Source organism: Pseudopipra pipra, chromosome 6 (assembly GCF_036250125.1).
Source record: "Pseudopipra pipra isolate bDixPip1 chromosome 6, bDixPip1.hap1, whole genome shotgun sequence".
NCBI lineage: Eukaryota > Metazoa > Chordata > Aves > Passeriformes > Pipridae > Pseudopipra > Pseudopipra pipra.
Window position 1 is genome coordinate 11,829,414 of NC_087554.1, and position 21,681 is coordinate 11,851,094.

At 39.6% G+C, this 21,681-nt stretch overlaps 1 protein-coding gene across 5 annotated transcripts in view; it reads left to right on the forward strand.

Annotated features, from left to right (window-relative positions):
- DENND5A (DENN domain containing 5A) overlaps positions 1-21,681 on the forward strand; it is a 66,164-nt gene that overhangs the window by 22,275 nt on the left and 22,208 nt on the right. For all 5 annotated transcript variants that reach the window (XM_064657358.1, XM_064657360.1, XM_064657356.1 and 2 more), the window contains 6 exons: positions 6,027-6,214; positions 15,025-15,342; positions 17,322-17,537; positions 18,468-18,702; positions 19,144-19,294; positions 19,934-20,027. In XM_064657358.1, coding sequence (XP_064513428.1) covers positions 6,027-6,214; positions 15,025-15,342; positions 17,322-17,537; positions 18,468-18,702; positions 19,144-19,294; positions 19,934-20,027 — 1,202 coding nt within the window. The remainder of the gene's footprint in view (positions 1-6,026; positions 6,215-15,024; positions 15,343-17,321; positions 17,538-18,467; positions 18,703-19,143; positions 19,295-19,933; positions 20,028-21,681) is intronic.

Below are 21,681 nucleotides of genomic sequence, written 5' to 3' on the forward strand. Positions count from 1 at the left end.
AGTAATGATAAAGGAGCCTAAAAGACCCCAAGAAAAACCCAGGAATATGGATTTACTGGACAAATCCAGGAATATGGTGTTACTGAAATCTTTTTTTGATGTTTTCTTCCATTGAGCTGTCACAGAAATATGTAGAATAAAATGGCAACTATTTATAAAATATAACCTGCAGTTACTAGTAACCTCCTCCAAACATGAAGTGCAGATGTTTGTGTGTTGAGATCTGTGTATAGACTAAAGCCAAAATTGGATTTATGTGCACAGTCAAAGTCATTAAAAGTGTATAATGGCAGCAGGGTGTTATGTCACTGTTGTTGCATTGTATAAACACTGTGAATTACAGTAGAGAAACTGCACAGTAATTCAGATACAGTCAAAAAAACTTATTGAATTGTATAGTGGTCTTGGATTTAAAAACCAAATTACTTTGCTTATTGTTCATAGAAGATCTAGAAATACTTATCTAGAAGACAAAACTTCCTTTGTGATTTCTCCAGAAATGGATCAGGTTTGAGAGTTAGGGAGAGTTTGTGTGGATACCTGTGTCCTGTCAATGGAGGATTCAAACATCAACCTCTTCCATCTGAAGAAGAGTGAGGTCTCATTGGCCTGTAGTGGTGCCCGAGATCTCCTGTGGCGGGATCAGGTGTGCCTGGATGGTGGGAAGCTCTGCAGGAAAAGCAGTGTGTGCACTGCCATGTGGGAACAGTTTTCCTGGATCTCTTCTCAGGCCATCCTGTTATGGGTACTTTTTCCTCCCAGGCTGGAGCTCAGCTCACTCCAGGACTAGTCCTCTGTATTCTGGGTTCTCTTTCCAAGTCATATTAATGGGTTCAACTTTCAGTCTTGGGCCCTTTCCAAGTGTCTGATCAGTGGCTAATTAAAGAAGCTTAAAATAGCCCTGGAGCACTTGAGTTTCTTGTTTGCAGACACAGACATTTGGAGTTCAAAGGGCCTCATGATCAGTTAGGACAGTTTCTGTCCACTGTTCCTGTGCCTCACCCCAAGCTTTGGCTAGGTTGGGCTGTGTTGTACCTAATGGAAGTGTCTTGTCACCTATAGTTTTTGCCTGAAAAGTCTTCTTTCAGTAGAAAAATAATCTTAGTTATTTGTTTGCTGACTTATGGCCCTCAGTTTTGGTGAACTAGCTGCAGCATTGCCTTCTCAGTAATAGTAGCTGATGTTTTTTGAAACATAGCTTCTCTTAAGTACTTTCTGAGGGATTTAATCCCTGTGCCTTTTTTTTTCTCTTGGGGAGTTTGTTTTTTTGCGTTTGTTGTTTTGTTCTTTTTTTTGTTTATTTTTGTTTTGGTTTTGTTTTTTGTTGTTGTTGGGTTTTGTGTTTTTGTTTTTGTTGTTTAAACTGGAATATACTCCCAATATATTCTAATCTTTCGTCAGTATGGTTGAGTTAGACCTGGTTTTTGCTGTTTGTAAAACAGGGAAGAATGAATGGAAATACAGGTGATGGTGCACTCAGTTCCGAGTGGTATCAGAAATTGCTTTACTTTTGTAAAGGCTTGTTCATGGTCTTGCATGCACACCAGTGTGAGGTTTAGATTGTTCTTCAGAATATGGATATTAAATTTTTTAATGTCCTTTGGGTTTGTTAAATCTCTTGGTTCTCAGATCCATGACATTTGAGGTGATTGAGATAATTTCTTGTTCTCCTGTGTCAGATGAGATTATGATATTCATTGGGTGGATTTAGATTTAGAACAGTATGTGTCAGGATAAGAGGGATTGTGAGATTTACTTAAAAAAAACAAACCAACAACAAACACACACAAAATAATGAAACGCCACCAAAATAAAAACCAAACCCTAAAACTCTTGGTGATCCGGGTTGGAACAAAAAAAGCATGACCAGCAGGTTGAGGGAGGTGATTCTCCCACTCTGCTCTGATGAGACTGCACCTGGAATAGTGTGTCCAGCTCTGGGACCCCCAACACAGGAAGGACATGGGCCTGTTGGAGCGAGTCCAGAGGAGGCCATGAAGATCAGAGGGCTGAAGCACCTCTCCTGTGAAGGCAGACTGAGAGAGTTGGTGCTGTTCAGCCTGGAGAAGAGAAGGCTCCAGGGAGACCTTCAAGCAGCCTTCCAGTACCTGAAGGGGCTGCAAGACAACTGGAGAGGGTCTTTTTGTAAAAAGAGCATGGAGTGGCAGGACAAGAGGGAATGGCCTCAGAGCTGAAAGAGTTAGATCAGATATTAGGAAGAAATTCTTTACTGTGAGAGTGGTGAGGCACTGGAACAGGTTGCCCAGAGAAGCTGTGGATGCCCCATCCCTGGAAGTATGTAAGGCCAGGCTGTGGCCTTGAACTTAGAGCAGCTTGGTCTAGTGGAAGGTGTCCCTGCCCATGGCAGGGGGTTTGGAATGAAATGAACTTTAAGGTCCCTTCCAACGCAAACCTTTCTATGGTTCTGTGACTCTAAATTTGCTGCCAAGTGCAATGCTTTATGAAACAAATTGTTTAGCATATTAAGCTGCAGTTAGTCCTTGGAATAGGAGGAACTTCACTTGGCAGTGAATGTGTTTTGGTTTAAGATTCCTTTGACATGTTTTTGACTTGAAGCCTGTGGAAATTCTTCTTTTGTCCCACTATATTGGCACAGCCTGTATGTTTTGGATTGGTGTGAGCCAAATGGAGAGAATGAATACCTCAGTTCAACTGTCCTCTTGAGAGACCTGTCTCCCATTTGTCAAATGTTAGAGCCCTGTAGGTGCCTGTAAGAGAGGGAAGAATCTGAAGCTGCTACTGGTGCTGAGCCAGTGCCGAGGAACTGTGGCAGAGAGATAGTGGTGCTGGAGGCCTGCAGTAGTGCCCTTACCAGGTTATTCTGTGGGAGCCGGTTTGCATTCCTGCAATTTATGTTGCTCTTGTATCTGTGAAATAGACTTATTCCTTATCTTGGAGAGCACCTAGAGAGCTCTTCTGCAAAGTGGGCACTGAGTTGACAGCTGTGAAATCTACTTGGAGGTGATTTTGCTAAACAGCTTAAAACAAAAAATGGAAAAGTGTAATGCACTGCTGGCACAGACTGTGATTTTGAACAGTTTTATTTACTGAGTATTTGCTGTCTGCTGCCATCTTAAAGTACAAATAAAGGTTTTTTTTTCTGCTTTGCTTTTGAATCATTCCTCCCCATCTTTGTTTCACTTCTTTAAAATTATGTTAATTCGAGAGATTTAAAGTATTAGTTTAATTTCTTTGCAGTCTTAGTCCTGTGCTGCCTAACTCTCACCTCTTACATAGAACACTTTTTTCTTATGCCTTCACTGATTTAGGAAATTTGCTGATTGGTGCAGCCACCTTGAATCAGCCTGTCAGACACAGAAGTGAACACAAATAGGAAGTACTTGACCCACTGCTTCTACTAACCACGATAGGTTCTTACTGCAGTTACAGGTTTTTTGACGTTACTTGTGAGTTATTTGACAAGTACAGCAGTATTTCATTATGATCCATGAAGTAGGAAGATTAAAAGGAAAAGATATTCCAGAATGTGATCATAAAATGGTTTTAAATTTGGCCAAGTCAGAGAATTTCTGTAGGCACTTGACACTTCTCTCTAGTAGAATGTAAAAATGGAGAGGTGAAATCATGGTTCTTACAGCTGCCACCTTCTTCCCATCCTGCTCATTCTGTTTCAAGAACAAGAGCAACACCACTTCTTCACTCTTTTAGTTTTGTTTGTTGTTGTTATTTTAAAATCTCCTCTAATTCTTTGTTACTGGAAGTGTGCTGCTTGCTTCTTTTTTAAATGCAGAAAATCCTCCATACCCTTTCAGGAAAGGTTATTTTGGTTTATGTTTGTAGGCTTCTTGCCTTTGTCCTTGGCTTTTGACAACAGCTCCTGATGTGGACAGGGCCTGCAGAATGCAGTCATTGTTACTTGCAGGCTGCAACTGTGCAGGCCAAATAGTTGGGAATGGCTTAAGCCATGTGAATATCCAGGATCAGAGAGCTGCATCTGTAGATAGCTCAGTGGCAGGGGGTGGCTGCCCAGTGGATTGAAATTCTGAATTATTGATGTTACTTGGTAATTAATTTGAAAGGCTAATACTAAAGTTAGCTTAATGACAGAGGGAGAAGTTGTATTTAAATTAGCCAGCGGGATTAGACAGCGGGTTTTGTGTAGTAGGAAAACACTGTTTCTATTCTGAGACTTGTCCTTTCAAATAAACAAGCTGAATGCAAACCAGCTGGGATGTTTGTGTATCTATGGCTACATTTAAAGTTCCTTTTATAACTGAAGAAAATAGGGTATGGAATAGATTCTTCTTCTTCCCAAAGCTTATCATTAATTCATCACTTCCTTGCAGTCAGGCTGTGATTAAAGCTGCAAACCCAAAGTAGCTGTGGAGGCAGAAGCCAATGTCCAGGCAGAGTAGGGGAGTGTTGCTGGTGATGTTCATTGATTGTCCCCTAATGTGTTTCAGTTCAAATAAGCTTTTGGCAAAAACTTTATGAACTGTTTAAGCTATTCTCATTTGTTTTGACTGGCTGCTCCTCAGGTCATAGGAGTTCTACTGCGGGGCAGTGACAGGTAGCTCCACGCGATGACCTTTTCCACTAACACAGTTTGATCTGAAAAGAAAAAATAAAAAGCTTAAGTTGCAGAATTATGACTGATGTTAACAAAACCCATGCTGAGTTCCTTTTGGGTTGTGGGATTCTTTGCAGACCCCAAACTCTGCAAGTTTGTCCTCAAACAAAATCAGTCATGAATGCCAGGAACTGAATTTCTCGGCCCTTTGTCTTCTGCTATCTGAAGTCTGAGTGGAGGCTGGCTAAAGGATAGAATCAAAGCCATAACCTTGGGAAGTGCACAGTTAAGCTTAATTTTTCTCCAGAGTGTTTAGAACAAATGTTATTCTTGCAGTTTTCATCTCCCCTCTGCATCAGTGTGCGACACCTTCAGAAACCTCAACACTCGAGCCTGTGCATTCAAGTGTCTTTTCCAATTTCACAGTGTCTCTAGTTTTATGAACACGTACAGAGAAGACATGCATACCCCACACCCCAGCACACAGGTTACTGATTTTTTTCCCTGCCTCTATTTTCCCTCCCTTTGCTGGCTGGAATTGAATATTATCCATGCTATGTTTGCAGTTTGTGCTCTGTTTATAGTTTGACTGAAGGTAGGAATTGTCCTAGTCCCAGGAGTTTGTTTTACACTCTTTCCAGCCTGGCAGCTTGAGAGCAGTCTGCCTATTTCAGCAGTGGTATTAGAACACACTCTCTGAGTTCATCTGGTGTTGCCTCGCCCTTTATGGTGCCTAGATACCAAAACCCCTTAAGTCTGTAGTTATAGGAGGAGGGTGAGGTGTTGGCCCAGCATCCTGCAGTGTGAACTGCTCTAGCCACCAGCTATTAAATAAAAAGATCTTTTGACATGCTGCATAGGTCCATTTAGCCCTGCTGTTAAATTCTAGGAGGAGAGGAGTTGTTTTTACATTGCACTGGAGCTTTGGTCATACATTGCACAGGATAAACGAAGCTGATCCTTTTTATTTTCTGCATAGTTATTTCAGTCACACTGTTGGGTTGGCTGCTATACAGCATGCTTTGCAGACATTTAAACACTCTTTTAAAAAATGTTTATCTGAGAGATACCAGATGCCTTGGGTTTCATCCAAGGCTTCCATAGAAAGTCATAAGCACAGAGAAAAGAAATTATTTCCGATGTGTTTCTTAGCCGATTACAATACTGCTTCTGTTCTCAAGCTGGTGCTCCTGGTGACCCCGGTGTAGGTGACAGAAAGTGACTTAGCATGCATTAAGACTCAATTTGCTCATTTCCATATGACTTGTGGAATGACCTACTTTGCCTTGAGCTCTCTTTGTTGTTTCAGCAAATGTGCTGGGTGTGCAGGTCTGGGCTTTCATTAAGATGCCACTCAGCTAGTACTGGGTTTTGTGGTTTCTGTTTTTAAGCAAGCTCTCATGTCTTTAGCTTAAATTAATTTACTTAAAAATATTTGTGAAAAAAATTATTTTTTTTCCTTGATCTTTTTCAGATTATCAGAGGTTGATGACTGTGGCAGAGACCATCACAGCACTAATGTTTCCATTTCAGTGGCAGCATGTGTATGTTCCTATCCTTCCAGCATCCCTCCTTCATTTTCTAGATGCTCCAGTCCCTTACCTCATGGGCTTGCACTCTAATGGGCTGGATGACAGATCTAAGCTGGAACTTCCTCAAGAGGTGAGAGGAGCTCATCTTGATTGCTTGAATATTGTCCATGACTATGAGGGGAGTGAGAAATGAGCCAAAACACTAGTGCTAACTCTTAACAGCTACTGTCAAGTTGTTGCTGGCTCTGGTTTTGGATTGGTCTTTATTCCTTGGAGATGCTGAGGAAAATCTGGTGAAATAGATAAAGCCTGCTTTTGAAATTGTGTGCTCTGATAAAATTAAACTGTAATTTTACAGGAATTGATGCATTGGGCTTACGGAAAGAACAGTTTTTTTTTTTCTGCAAAATTTAGCCCTGTAATGCTGGGAAGTGCAAGGAAGTGCAGTGTGAATTCCCCAGCTGTGGCCAAAAGGCCACACAGCTGCTTCTGTGAGATGGTGAATGAGCAGAGCTCTGCTGGCTTCAGTGCTGTGCTGGTTCCTGCCTGCACAGGATTGGGCTGGGTTTCACTGCACTGAATTTCTGAGCTGGGGTTGGCTTATATGGACCCAGCCTGCCAGGTGTCTGCACAGAACTGTTTCAGATTTTCTCCAGAACAAATGCTTCAGTCTACAGCAAAATGTCAGCGTACACTGGAGCAAACTGGTGCTAACTGGGGTGGGGCTGAGGAAGTCCTCCCTTGTAGTGAGGCTCTGGTAGCAGCAACCCCTGTGTAAAGGAGAAACAAATGGTCTGTAAAGGTTCTGCAACTCGTACATGGGGCTGGGACTATGGTCAGACTTCACAGAGGTTGTTTTCCTTTTATCCCAGTGTTTGCTTCACAAGTACTCTTTTGAGGGAAGTACCAAGAGAGTTTAAGAGCTGGTTGTGAGGATCAGGGGACCAAAAGTGGCTGAGCACTACCCAAGGTAGCAGAGGAAATATCCGGCCCCTGCTAGGATCTGCTCACTTGGAGGTGTAACTTTGAAGGGGAGGAACTGGGTAAACCATGGGAACACCCCACTTAGAGGCACTGGTAGGATTCTCTAACCTCTGCTGTTTTCTCTGACTGTTTTCTTGTATTACCATTTACATTTCTGGGAAAGCAGAAGCGTGTCAGACACAGGGTTTTGTGGTGGTGGTTTTTATTTTCAATATCAGGCAGTGCTGCAACATAGCTTGACACAAAAAAACCCTCTTTTTAAAAAAGCTGCGTGAAATTAGACAAGATATTTTTGTGAACCTCCAGTCTGGTCTCCATGCCAACACTGCTCTTTTTCTCAAATCCATATGCTGGTAGTTTTCATTTGTTTTTCCTGGCAAGTTCAAAGGAAAACTTTTTTCAAACTGTGTTATTTTTTTATGAAAACTGAAGTATTTAATCTCTTGATTTCTTTCTTTTCTCCATCCCCTCCCCCTTTTTTCTCAATGGCGTAATTAATAACACAGTAGTGTATGTTCTTGCCATGAAAACAGTCTATTGCTTTGGTTTACTACATTTTTACAAAATTTTGGCTGTACTGACAGGCCTAATTAATATGTTTAGTACACTTCTTAGAGAGAATAGCTGATGAAGTAAAATGTATGTGTGGATATGCATGTTAATATGCACCATGGATGTTTTCACTGTTACCACAAACTCCTAAAAGACTGCCCTCCTTTTGTAAAGAGCTTCCTCTTTTTAAAATCACTGTAATACTTCCAACTAAATGAACTAATTTTAACTTCAAATAGGTATTTCAATTATTTAAAAGGTAAATAGTTTTTGAAGAGTTTTATGAGCTTATTTTTGAGGTTTTTAAAGGAAGGCAGTTGATCTATTTTTAGATGTCAAAAATTAAATCCAAGTAGTATTAAAAGATAATCTGACACCTCAGTTTACATTTTGTTTTAGAGGTATCCTTTTATGAAGGTGGAGGAGTAGATTTTTAATAGTACCTCTCAGAGATTGGAATTGTCTGGGAGGGGAGGACACACAGGACAGATGGCAGCAGCAGCGTGCCCGTGTGGTGGAATTTGCTGCAAGACTTGTCCTTCTGAAGCTTCAGCTTTTCTCGTTTTTATCTGAAGAGTGAGCTCTTAAAACTTTGTACATGATGAGTATGACTTAGTCTGAGAAATCCCCTTGGCAGTCACTGCTGAGTAAGGACTGTTGAACTCCTCAGCCTTCCGGCCTGGGAATGTAGTTATGGCACAGAAATGGGCTTGAGACTTTAAGTCTCTTAGTAAATAATTAAGAAGTTATCCTATACCAATAGATTGGCTTATTCAAGAGGCAAAGTAGCCTGGGAAGAACAAGAGCTCACTGCTGTTGAGACTTTCATTGTAGAGAGTTTGCTTGAAAAAAGCAACTAACCAACCAAAAAAACCCAACCAATCAAAACCTCACAAAACAAACACTCCCCCCACGCTCCTGCCACCCCGGCAAAACCTGTGTTGCAAAAAGAAAATAGATGTATCATTTTAAAATGTAAAGCAGAATTCAAAGTGCATGCCGGTCTCACTATGTGAAATTATTGGTCAGTATAAGCATTTCTCATATTAATAATTTAATCAGTCAGCTTTAATATAGTTAACATTGCAGATTACAGGTTCATCTTAAAACTACTTTGCTTTATGATTAGGCTTTCAGATACCCTTCACTTTAAGTGCCAAAGGAGCTCTACACTTAATTCCTGGCAGAAACTACCAAGGAACATGAATAATGTGTTGTTGTAGAACAGCAGAAGAGGGCATATGGTTCCATTATTTGTACTTCAATAAAGACAAATTTATTGTCAGTGACAGAAGGGATATTAATATTTAACACTGCTTGTCTCTAAAGTTTGGAATGTATATGAACCTTTATGAAATCATCAGGGTTATATGAGGAACTCCTCTAGGCTCCTGATTCATACATACAGTGAGTATCAGAATTTTCCTCACTTATTCCAAAGGGTATATAAAGAGCTGTTCTGTGTTATAATTTATTCTGAGTTCTGCAAAAAAAAATTTTTTCATTGTCTTGGAACTGCATAAACTGCATCTCTGTTGCTAATCTATTTACATGGATGTGTGGGACAGCTGCTGTTAAAGAAAGCAGTGTCTAAATTAGACAAGGGCCAAAGAGGTGAGCTTTGAGAGAAAATCTAATTAGTGCTTCTCAGTTGAAGGGCATTGTGGAAAAATATAATATTGCTGTCTAGCATACCATGGATATCTCAGTGTCACTGTACACTTCTTGATTTTGGTTTTATAATGAAGTTTTAAAAAGACTGATTTGTCTTGCTCAAAGTGTTTTAGGCTAATATATGGGAAAATACTGTCTGTCCCAACTTGGTTAGGTTTGGTTTGGCTTAAGGCTTGCACACATGTGCCATAAGGCTTATTTTGGTTTGCTTGTGGTGGCAGTCTCCCACATTTGGTCTCACCTGGTGCTTCAAGGCAATGCTTTATCCTGGGAGCAGGGAAACTCACTTGTATCCTAGAAGTTAATGCTTTGTCAGGTGATGATTCAAATCTTCAACAAAACAGCTGCATTAGTACAAAATTCAAGTTTAGACTATCCCTTGGGTGCATCAGAAAACAGTCCCTAATGGAGACCTCATTGGAGTCCACCAATGGCTTGAAGACCTGACTTCAAGCCCAGTAAAACTGTAGAGAATTCTCGGCTCCCTGTAGGGTTGAGTTTTCTTGTGCGTGTCAGCAGTGCAGGGCTTGTTCTCATACATAGGGCTGCTCTGCTGAGGGCTCTCTGTGTATGCAGGAGCATCCTTGTGGTTTCACTGGTAGCTGCCTCAGAGGCTTGTAAGGAACCCAGAAGAGAAGAGGAAGGATGGGAGAAGCGGTGCTACAATGAGGTGCTGCAGATATCAAAGGGGAAGGGAGGAACATGTGGCTGTTTCAGATGTTGCTGGCAAGAGCGTGGTTTGTTTATCAGTAAAATTGATCCAAAAAGTGGTTTGACTTAGCATTCTGGCAGATCATAAACCTAGCAAGTGCTAAAGTAAGATCGTTTTTCTGATGTGCCTTTGCATTTCCTTTTAAAGAAACTTTTGAAGTGCTGTAGCAATATATTTTTAAAGAGCAACTTAATGTGGACCATTTCATGCCACTGGATTTGCATGTGTATCTTGCCACTCTAATTTAGGAGAATGGTAGAAATTGAAATTATTTTCAGTGAAAATAAGCAATGCTGAATCTTCCAGCGCTGGTTAAATCAAACAAATGTAGTGTATAATTAAAAAGCTTGGTTTTAGTGAAATGATGGCAAAGGTCTTGGGCAGCAGCTTTTTCTTTTAGAGAAGTTTAAAGATTTTAAAACCTAAAATCCAGTTCTTTGCTAGTATAAGACAGATTATATATATTCTCAGTGTTTTTATTTCAACAACTAAAAGGGTGTTATTCAATGCTAAATCTTAACAGACTCTGTAGGGTTTATATGTTGTTTTAGAAGATAAGGAAGATATCCTGGAAAGCTTAGCTTGATGCTAGCACATTTAGACCAGACTGACCAAGATAGTTATATAAAGATAATCACTGCTTTGTATGCTTTCTCAGGCTGTCTGCTGATTGATAGATGCTAGATAATACTGCAAATTTATTGACAGACTTAAGTTTTATGTTTTCCTGTATTTCAGTGTTAAACAACAAGTTGAGGAGTTTCTGAAAGCTGCAGCAGCTTTAAGCTGTTCTGTCACAAATTCTGGGTTGGCATGAAGAGGAGTAGTGCTGAGAATGAGTGCAGAAGGTCACATTTGCTTGCAGGAATGACACAGGAGCATCCTTTAGAATTTAGGACCACTGTAAAGACGCTTTCCACGAGTCAGCTGTGTGTGTATAAGCTTGCATAGCCATGTTTTCTGTGTGTCATATGAAGTGGGTGATCATTTGCAAGGTTGGGACCTAATGGACAAAGGTGATAGGTGAAAGGCTGTAGGTGAATGGGTTTTAGTTTTTCAGTGCTGTATTCAAGCAGAAGCTGTCCTTTTGGCAGCACCTAAATAATTTCCTTCTCTACTTTTGAACAGAGCTGAAAGGGAGGATGTGGGCTTGATGCAGGCCTTACTAGATCTGCCTGGGGCTATGGCCCTTATTGTACTTGGGGTCAAACTAAAGAATTGCAATTGTCCTTTGGCTTTGGAATCCATGGGTGTGGTCCACACCTCACTGAGCCCATGGTAAGTGGTGCTGTTGACTTCAGGAACCAGGCTTTGGCACCAGGTACATGAACATTCCTTTACTTAGATCCACGTTTCTAAGGTTTGTAAGACTTTGACCTGGACACCCTGTTACTTGTGGTGATAAAAGTACACGGGAAGGACAAGTTTTTAAATTAGGATGTGACACCCTTGTTCCTCACTGTAGTGTCTCAGAACGTTTTATTGTAGATGATGTAATGTGTCCTCACTTGTGACAATCTGCTGTTGAAGTGGGGTGTAACTGTTTGAGGTTTTCTTTTGATCAGAAAACCAAGATCTCAACAACAAATAACGGAATATTTGACTGTTCTAGAGACCTGAAATACCTAGCAGCTACCTTAAGGATGCTCTTTCAATTATATCTCTATTTATACATGTTACCAAGTGTCTTGTCTTTATATAATTTTAGTTTTGCGTGTGTAAAATAATGATCAGTGTATCCACCAGCGTTTACATACAGAGCTATCAACTATTCACAGCCCTCTCAATTGTGCTGCCTCCAGAGACAAAATAACTAAACCTTTGTGATTGAAGAACTCTTTTTATTTTTCTGCTTTGTGTACTTGCCCAGTTCCTAGCATGCAAAATGCTTTGGATGGCCGTGATTTCATAAATAGTAAGTGCCATTTCATTTTTCATAGTTTTTAAGGAGGGGGCTCCTCTGTCCTCACTGGTATTCGGTTCTGTAGTGTAGCAGCATAGTGAGATTTACTGTTCTGGTGTCTGTTATTTGTGGTCTGTTTACTTGAGATTTAATTTGTTTTGGTACCTCTTCAAGGGCTTGTGCAGTGAGGTCTCTTTGCCATTTCTGTTCCCTGAAGAATATGGCCTTTTTGGAAGTGTACATGTTCTTGAGGGTGACCTCAAGTCTCCCAAACTTGAGAAGCTAAAACCATCTACTGAATCTTCTCTGCTTTTGTTCCTCTAGATAATCCTCTGTTGTATGTGTTATTAACCAGGCACTGGATAACTGTAGAGTGTCCCTGAAAATATTCATTATGCTCTTTGGAGTATTGCTTCACATTAGCTTTTCCTCCTACCCCTCAATGTTTCCATATAGAGCACTTTCTGGGAAATGTAATAGTAAGTTGCATCTTAAGCAATCATCATTAGTAGCTCAGAGTATTTAAACCATGTGTATTGCTCTTAGAGAGGAACTCTGCAGAAGGGGAGTTTAGCTTTTGGAAGAATTAGCCAGAAGAGTCCAGATACTTACAAGCACTATTAGCAAGCATTAAATTTGGCTTTTTCTTCCATTGGCAAGGCATTTAATTTCAGTGTGAACACTAGAATTTCTACATTGGTAAGGTTAATATTTGGTTCCTTTTAGGCCAACTGCTTTTTAGCTACAATCAAGCTTAACCAAGAGTGAAGTTTTCTGCAGAATCTGTGCTAAGGTAGATAATCCAAAAGAGAAGAAAAGTTGAATGGCATCAATTAAGGAAAATTGTAAAAGGAAGTAATACAATTAAACTGTTGGAAGAGTTTCTCTGCCTTGCCATTTTGCAGACTGTTTGAGACAAATTAAATGCCTTTTGTTTTTCCCTCAGCACCGATTGGTAGGCATTGTGCCTGGTTTCAAAGCTTTATTTCTCTCATGTCTTGAAGTGCTTACAGTGTTTCTGATAAATATCAGCTGACTGGACTTCTAATCATCACAGAGCCATGTGTGTGTATAGTGGGAGTCTCTCCTAAATTCAGGTGCTTACTTGAAGCATGGGAGCTCTGGCATACATGGTGTCCCTTTGGGCTGAATCTTTGTCTGAATGGGAAGCAGGTGCACACTGAGAGCATTCCCAGCCCAGGGCTTGGGCTGCCTTGCTGAGTGGGCACACACACCATCTGCAGTCTTGGAGCAATGCTGATATTGGGGAAATTTAAACCATGACACCTCCCCTATTTAAAAAGAAAAATTTTTTCTAGGGTGCACCAGAAGCTGTTTCAGAATCAGTCTTAATTCTCTTTATTGACCTTGGATTCTTTTGTAACACCTAATTCAATTTGTGACTTAATTTACAGTAAAGGATCTCTACAAGAGCTATTAAACTGTTTTATATGCATTCCTTTGAGCATAAGAAATCAATCCCAGTATTAAAATGTTAAAACATCAGGAATTCTGCTTACCTGTGTAACTATGGGTAATACTGTAGCAGAGCATAAATTAGACTTGGTCATGCAAAGTTCTGTGCAAACTGGTGTGATATGTCCAGTGGGGTTCTGCATTAAGAATTCTTTTTTCAATTTTAATGTTGGAAGTTCAGTAAGATATTTGTGTTTTAAGAAGAATTGACACCCTAACTCTTGTTCTGTAGAGCTCTCTTCTGCCTAGAGAGTTAAACCTGTCACAAGTACTCAATGTATGCTTTCACAACAGTTCACTTAAATGAACAGGTCTCATCAGGCACCGCTTATTCTAGTCTATCTGTGGTCAGTTCAACAGCAAAATCCTACCAGACATCCCTACCAAAATCCTACCACAACTACTTTGTCTTTTCTGGGCTTCACTGCTTGTGTACGTGGCTCTGATTTCTGGGATTATTTATCATTCATTACATGTGAGGTTAATCTCTTAAAATTGTCTTTTTCCAATTAAATTGTGCGAGTGCTTCCATCTTTCTGCACTTCCCGAATCATAGGAAATAACTGGAGATGTGTCAGCTCTTGTAGACTTGATAAGTATTTTGCTGCAGGGCTGTAGAGAGACCTGAGTTCAGGTGTGCCTCCTGGAATAATGCAGTGAAGTTGGGTTGAAAGTACCCAATAATCTGAGTGAAGGGATTTTGTATATCAGAGATGAAACAGGAGAGTGACACTCCATGTTAATTCTTTAGTGAAGAAAAACTGAAATGCTTCTGCAGAAAAGCCAAGTTTCTTCTCTGTACTTAACTTTCCAAGCAGATTTCACACATGAATGGGGTTCTTGCTGTGATGTGTGTAGTTATGTAATGTCTTGAAACAGATTTTGCAATGCAGAAGCCAAAAGGGGAACCTTCCCCTTTGCCAAATACAGAGTGAGGTAAACCTTGAAAGATGCAGAGCTTCTTTTGATCTTGCTGTGGAAGCCACACAGGTAGTTTTTCTTTTCCTACACCCCTCCCCCCCCCCCCGGTTTGATCTTTTTTGATGGTAAATTAGTTGGAGATTGGAACAGAAAAGCAGAATGGAAACCAGTTCAACTCATTTTTCCTTTTGGAAACAAACTTACTCATTCAAAGAATTGCCTTAGTTCTCAGGTTGCTTACGAAAAAAGATAACTTTATTGCAGCTTCTACAATATCAGCACACCTTTTAGAAGTTGCTAAATCTTTTAGAGAAGTGGACTGATAATTTGAGTAACAGGCAGTCACCTGCATATGCACATGTGTAAAAGAGACTTAACAAATATCCCGTAGTTAAAATTTAGCTGTATGTGTATGAAAAAAAGCTATACCTGTACCTGACTTATGCTGCAATCTGTTTTACACCTAGTAGACAACTGTAAAATGAGTCTTCTTTCTTAACTACCTCCTTGAAAGACCTGGAAATGTGGGTCTTGTGCTGCTTTCTTCAAAGCCAACCAACCAGTTCAGTTATGTTGAGGCAACTCTGTTTTACAAAATAACCAAACAAATGCAAATGTATTCGAATCTTTAAATAAGCACAAAACCCAAAGATGAATAAAACGTTACCCCCGTGCTCAGTGATGTTATAATGGTATCCTGTTCTAAATTAAATTCCAGGCTAACCTGTGCTTTGTGGATGTAGACAACCATTTCATCGAGCTGCCAGAAGACCTACCCCAGTTTCCAAATAAACTTGAGTTCATTCAGGAAATTTCGGAGATACTGATGGCTTTTGGAATTCCACCTGAGGGAAACCTTCACTGCAGTGAAAGTGCCTCCAAGATGAAGAGCCTCAGAGCATGTGACCTGGTTTCTGATAAAAGAAATGGGAACATAGCAGGATCACCTCTGAATTCCTATGAGCTGCTAAAGGAAAATGAGACTATTGCAAGACTCCAAGCACTTGTTAAAAGAACAGGTGTGAGTCTAGAAAAGGTAAGGTATGAAATTGTCTGCACTGTCCCTGGACCTGTAGTAGCAGATGGTTTGAAGTCATGGTCCAAAGATGCTGTTTGTCTGTCTTCACTAGAAAGAACTTTATGTTAAGATGTTCACAAACCTTGTGAACACCTGTAGAGACAAGGGCAAGCTTCGGGGAGAGAGGGAATGGGAATTAACCCTGCAGCATCTGTGAAAACCTTTGCTGTCCTCCAAGTATTTCTTTGCCAAGATAATGTGTTTAAAAATAACACCTTGCCTTATTCTTGGTTTTAAGATTTATTCTAAATTGGCACCACTTTATTATGATTTAAGTGGCTAAAGTTGTCATCCAGATAATCCTGAAGTTCGAATCTAATCTGGGTTTGTATAGATATCTCTCTCTTTGTGTGTAGAATATATATTTTATATTTTTGCTTGTATATAATATGTTTGTCATAGGGATACTGTGATGCTTTTTTCTGGTTGATGTTGTAAAGTGCATTAGTGTCTGATTCCCAGGAAGTGGACATGCACAGCTCGTGATGATCCTGATTGTATTTTTTTGAGTGATCAAAACTGGGGGGGGGGGGAGGGGGGGGCTGAAAGTTGTGGCCCTTTTCGAATAAAAGGTACTACCTGACAGACCACTGTGGGTTTTTTGAGCCTTTGTGGAATAGAGTGAAGACTGTCTAAGCAAAGGTTTTATTTCTTGCATGTTTAAATTAGCTTGACCAGCTCTTCATTGCTGAGGCTGATTCCTACCTGTGTGACTGCAGCTTGGGGTACAGATGGGGCCAGAGACAGAAATTGTGTGACCTGAAGTAGGCTGGGGGTAGAGCTGCTTTATGGGAATTGGTAAAAAGCTTTTGTTCTTTTGCTGAATGGATTGGGAAGTAATGGGGAAAGTAAAGGTCTTTTTAATTTCTTGTAAATTTTTGCACATTTGGGCCTCATCTGCTCTGTACTCCCTGAAGTCCCATTTTACCATCCTTTTTCGTTACGATGGGAGTGTATAGATTTTAACTGTCAAAATTTTCCCAAGTATAAAAAACCTGCCAGATACCAAATTAACGAGGAATGTACTACTCATGAGCTACACTTGGAAGAAAGGGGTGAGTAGCACAGCTCACTAGCAGAGAGCATGGCTGTATTTATTTATAGCTGGCTCTGGGCTGCTATAGCCAAGCTGCTTTAAGCAGTGTGGGACAGCTGCAACCCTGTATCATTGTGCAGATGTTGTAAATTCTAGAGATTATGACTAATTATGTGTGGTGGTGCCTTTTTATCATAATTAACAAAGGCAGGGGTATCAAATGTGTACTCAAAGTACTACTTGAATGCTCGTGGCTTTGGTTATTTTTTTCCCTAGATACTCAACTCCTGTCAAAACTAATGTGAATTGAATATCTCAGTCTCATATTGCTGTTTTTATAAATCTTAGCCCACATCTTAACTGAAAATGCATTTTCTTTCATTAAAAATGACTCTGGGGGGTTGTAACGATGAATTGTGGGTTACACTGCTAAGGACTTAGGATATGGGAAATGGTTACTAGACATGCACAGCTGCTGGTTACTGTGCATTTCTGTCTTCATTTGAAAGCTGGTATGTATTAAACTCTACCACTACTAAACCTGGACCTATTTTACACCAGAAGACATATGGATTTGCCTAATATGCTGGTTTTTAGGGGTAGTAAAAGCTCCTAAAAAGCCTATGCAGGTGATCAAAGGGTAAAAGAAAGTAAATTAATATATGGCATGTATATGATTGTTATTTAACTTTTTAAAATCTAAAGTATATAAAATGTAATAATACGTAATAATAAAATGTTTTGATGTTGCTGTTTTCTTACAGTAGTTGAAACAGTAAATATTTTAATTGAAATGCTGACTTGAGGAGTAGCAACTGAATGGCAGATTAAAATCTTGTATGCCCAGAATACCTGACAAAGCAGCAACACAGGTTACTTGTGTGTTCCCTTACTTTCTCAGTTGGAGGTGCGAGAGGAGACCAGTAGCAAAAAGGATCTGAAAATTCAGTGTGATGAAGAAGAATTCAAGATTTACCAGCTGAACATTCAAATTCGTGAAGTTTTTGCCAACCGCTTCACACAAATGTTTGCGGATTATGAAGTATTCGTCATTCAACCCAGCCAGGACAAGGAATCTTGGTTTACAAACAGAGAACAGATGCAAAACTTTGATAAAGTAAGTTGTAATAAGAAGATATCTCAATGTAAGAAGTAAAACAGTATTCAGACGTAAGGCTTTGTTTATTGGGCCATCAAATGGAAAACAGTACTGTCAAAATTGTAATTTCTTCCTTAAATTTCAGTGTTCCAAGAAAAGTGATATCTTACATGTTATGTGGAAAAATATATACATATGCAGACTTAGAGAGCTAAAGATACTCTTTTAAGGATACTGTAGAAAAATACAACTTGCTCTAGAAAAATAGCTTAGAAAGCCTCACTTTAGGGCTGACCTCTACATTAAGGTTAAATATTACTACTGGAAACTGTTTGAGTTTTAACCAGAGGAATTGCTGAATATGGTAATGAATTAAGTCATGACCCCAAATAATGCTTATGTACCTGTGTACATGTGTACCAAAGGTATTCCTAGCTCTTTTCTAGGGAAACATAAGGCTCAGTTCTTCAAATTTTTGTACTGTTTTCTTTACTGGAGATCAGATATTTGTCAGCAGGATAGTTAATGTGGGTGAAGACTATGTTGCAGCACTGTCTGCTGGAACATTAAGCTGATTCCCATCAAATCATATGAAATGATTCTCATCAGCTTCATAAGCTTTGAGCTCAGCCAGAAGTACATAATATGCACACCCGTGGTATTGTTGGTGAGGTTTGCTGGGATTCTGTTGAAATTTTTATAAAATTAAGGAAAAGCTAAAATCACAATTTACCAGTTATTGTGCTGTACAGGACGTGATTGTCCTGAGACTGAAGATTTCATATGGACTGCCTGTTTTGGGGATAGAACTGGTGTGTATGATAAAACTAGGCCTTAAGTGGCACCAAAGCACTCTTAATATGCCCTTGTTTAGGAAAATTGATGCTTTTGGGGGATGTCTTTCTCTGCAGACACCCACAAACACTCTTACCTCTTCTCATCTCTTAGGCATCTTTCTTGTCGGACCAGCCTGAACCTTACTTGCCTTTCCTCTCGAGATTCCTGGAGACCCAAATGTTTGCATCCTTTATTGACAATAAGATTATGTGCCATGATGAAGATGATAAAGACCCTGTTTTGAGAGTATTTGATTCTAGGGTGGATAAAATTAGGCTGCTGAACGTCAGGACGCCGACTCTGCGCACATCTATGTATCAAAAGTGCACAACCATTGATGAGGCTGGTAAGAGTAATGAGGCACTTTCTTGAAAATTAGTGCAACTAACCACTGCTGTTTGTTGTAGATATTAGGGTTAAAGCTAAGTAATGATTCATGCTTTGAAACCCCCCCAAAAATAGACCAGAATAGCTGAGGTGTAAAGTTTAAATGTTATATTGGAAGCTGAGATGTGAAATGAAATTACTGTAAAGTTTAATTGAACTCAGCTGTTTTCCTGCATGCTTTGTGTGTGAAAAATGAGCTCAAGAAGATAAACATTCTTCTCCCTTTGATGGCAGTTCTTTGATGTCTATAACACTCTTGTACTAGTGTACCTGTTGGAATCAGTAAGAAATTTCCACCTATCCCTTTAAATTTGAGACCCACTTTTAATTGAGGATGTGTGATTACAGATACATGTCTGATTAAAACACTTTTAAAAAATTAACTTTCTTGCTATTTCAGAGAAATCTATTGAATTAAGGCTAGCAAAAATAGATCATACAGCAGTCCACCCACACTTGCTGGACATGAAAATTGGACAAGGGAAATATGAGCTTGGATTTTTTCCCAAGCTTCAGTCTGATGTTTTATCCACTGGACCAGCAAGCAACAAGTGAGTAAGCTGGGGCAACAGGTACTGAATCTTGGCAAGATCTATAGAATGGCACTAAAGCAGAGATACTAGAAAGCTACAAGTCAGTTGTTGGGTTTGTTTTTTTATCAAGTAGGGGCATATCAGATGATGTGGGTGAGTTGTGTGGAGTGGTGGGGGTTTTGCTATGTCTCTTTGTTTTTTTTTCCCTTTTTTGAATCTGGACTTCCTGCAGCAAATTTACTTAAGAAAGCCCTATTATGTTTGAGATGATGGTTGGTGTACTTTGAGTTACTCAGAATTACTGTCAATATAAAACCAGATCCCCTTATTATATCTCAGGTAGGAGCTACTAGTATATGTTTTAGGATATTTTTTTATAAAAGCTTCGAAAGTGGAGGAAAAAGGCTTAAATTGTCACTGGATATCATAAGAGAATGGAAAAACACAAAGCAAATAAATGTTATCTCATATTCTGAAATATTATGATTGCCAAATACCCGATTCCTCTACAGAGATTCTTTTTGTGTATTTGCAGCTGCACTTTGGCTGATGTAATTGATGTCAACATGTTCAATATAGGATTAACTAAAAACTTCTTACTGCCTCTGCCCTTAACCTGACTCCTGACATTTGCTTAACAATATTCCCTATCTGTAGGTGGACAAAGAGAAACGCTCCTGCACAGTGGAGGCGGAAGGACAGACAGAAGCAACACACAGAGCACCTGCGTCTTGACAATGATCAGAGAGAGGTGAAAATTGTTCAGCTATAGAGATCTGATTTTTTCTTGCCTAATTGCCTGAATAATGCTCTGTAACCTTTATGAAATGTCTAGACAGTTACTTACAGTCCATGTCTGCTCTGCCTTAGGTGTATTTAATACAAATAGAGTTCCTGGTCCTTAGCAGACCAGAAATACTTAGGTTTTTTATTATAAAAGTTGTGTCATTTTTACCCCCTCTCAGGACAAAATTATTTCATTCCACGTGTAGGAGAGTTCCCTGAAAATATATTCACTTGCTTTAAAGGTGTTTTGGGTTTTTAAAAAGAAAAAATAAAGGTGAGGAGAAGAGGGAAATTAACAGTTTTTAGCCATCTCTTTCCCATCTCTAAATAACCTGTGCTTCTTTGGTGTATTTGATGAAGGAAAGATAACCACCTCTAGAGAGTGATTAATTTCATCCTAAGATCAGAAGTATTGCCTTTTGGAGTTGCCTGTTTGTCTTCTGTAGGCCGTAAAAGAAATCTTAAGGTGGCAAACTGACAGACAACCTCATGCTAAGGTGGGAATGTGAACCCCACCCATACTGTCGCATTTGTCTGCCTATTTTTACACAGCACAGTCTGATGCTGATTTACCCCCACCTTCTGAACTGATAACATCTCTCAGCACTGCTCCTGTAGCTGACACAGTACTCTTTGTGGTGAAGTGATTTTGAAAGATCTGGGTGATGTAACTAATTACAGTACAGTTTCTGATTCATATGGTACAGACTGCAAACTGTTACACTGGGTGTTGATTTATGGGTAATTCCAAGAATAGTCTGGTCCCAGAATTCATTTTTTTTTGTTCAGTAACTCCAGAGCTTTGCTTTTGTTTAAATATATGTTGTTCATTGAAGACAATATTCTCTCGCTTTGTTAAATATATTTAGAAAAGCTTTTCTTTGAATTTTAAAAGTAGTCTTGTTTCTGTTAGGATAGCTTTGTCAAAATCAAGTATCTTTGTCCAATTAATTGCCTTTCCAGTGCACTCATTTCCAGAACTTTCCTATTGGTTTGTTAAAATTTTGTTTAATTATAGTGTCATCTCTGTCATCCATAACCATGTAACAGAGAAATGTCTGTGTAATAAAAAACACGGTTGAGTAGTTTCTGGCTTTGACATGTTCCATATGCTCAGTTAACTCTAAAGTGCTTTTTACTGAGAAGTAGCAGAAATGAAGAATAGTTGGTTTGTAACCTCATTACTCTGCTAAACAACACAGTTGTTAAAGCATGTAAACTTCTGAGATGTCACTTAGGTAATTACAAAGACAAAAATCTACCTCTAGTCTCGGCGGGAGGGGGGGGGGATGGTTTGTTTTGTTTTTTAACTGATTCCTCAGAAGTTCATTGTCCTATAGGAGTTATTCTGTCACACAAGGCAAACAATTTCTGAGGAAAAAGGATTTTAAAATTTCTGCTCAGGCGAGGGTACCAACTGCCAGTGGTAATTATGCTGGTGTTTTAGGGGTTTGTGTTGTGTCTTTTTGATGACATAATGCTGATTGAACATTGACCCCTTCTCCTTGGTGAACCTCAGACTTCCCCAGTAAGTTTGAGAGACTGGGGAGGGAGTCCTTCTGAGAGGAACACTGGGGGTCAGGCTGAGCAGGAGGCAGTGCTTCCAAAGTGCAGTGTTG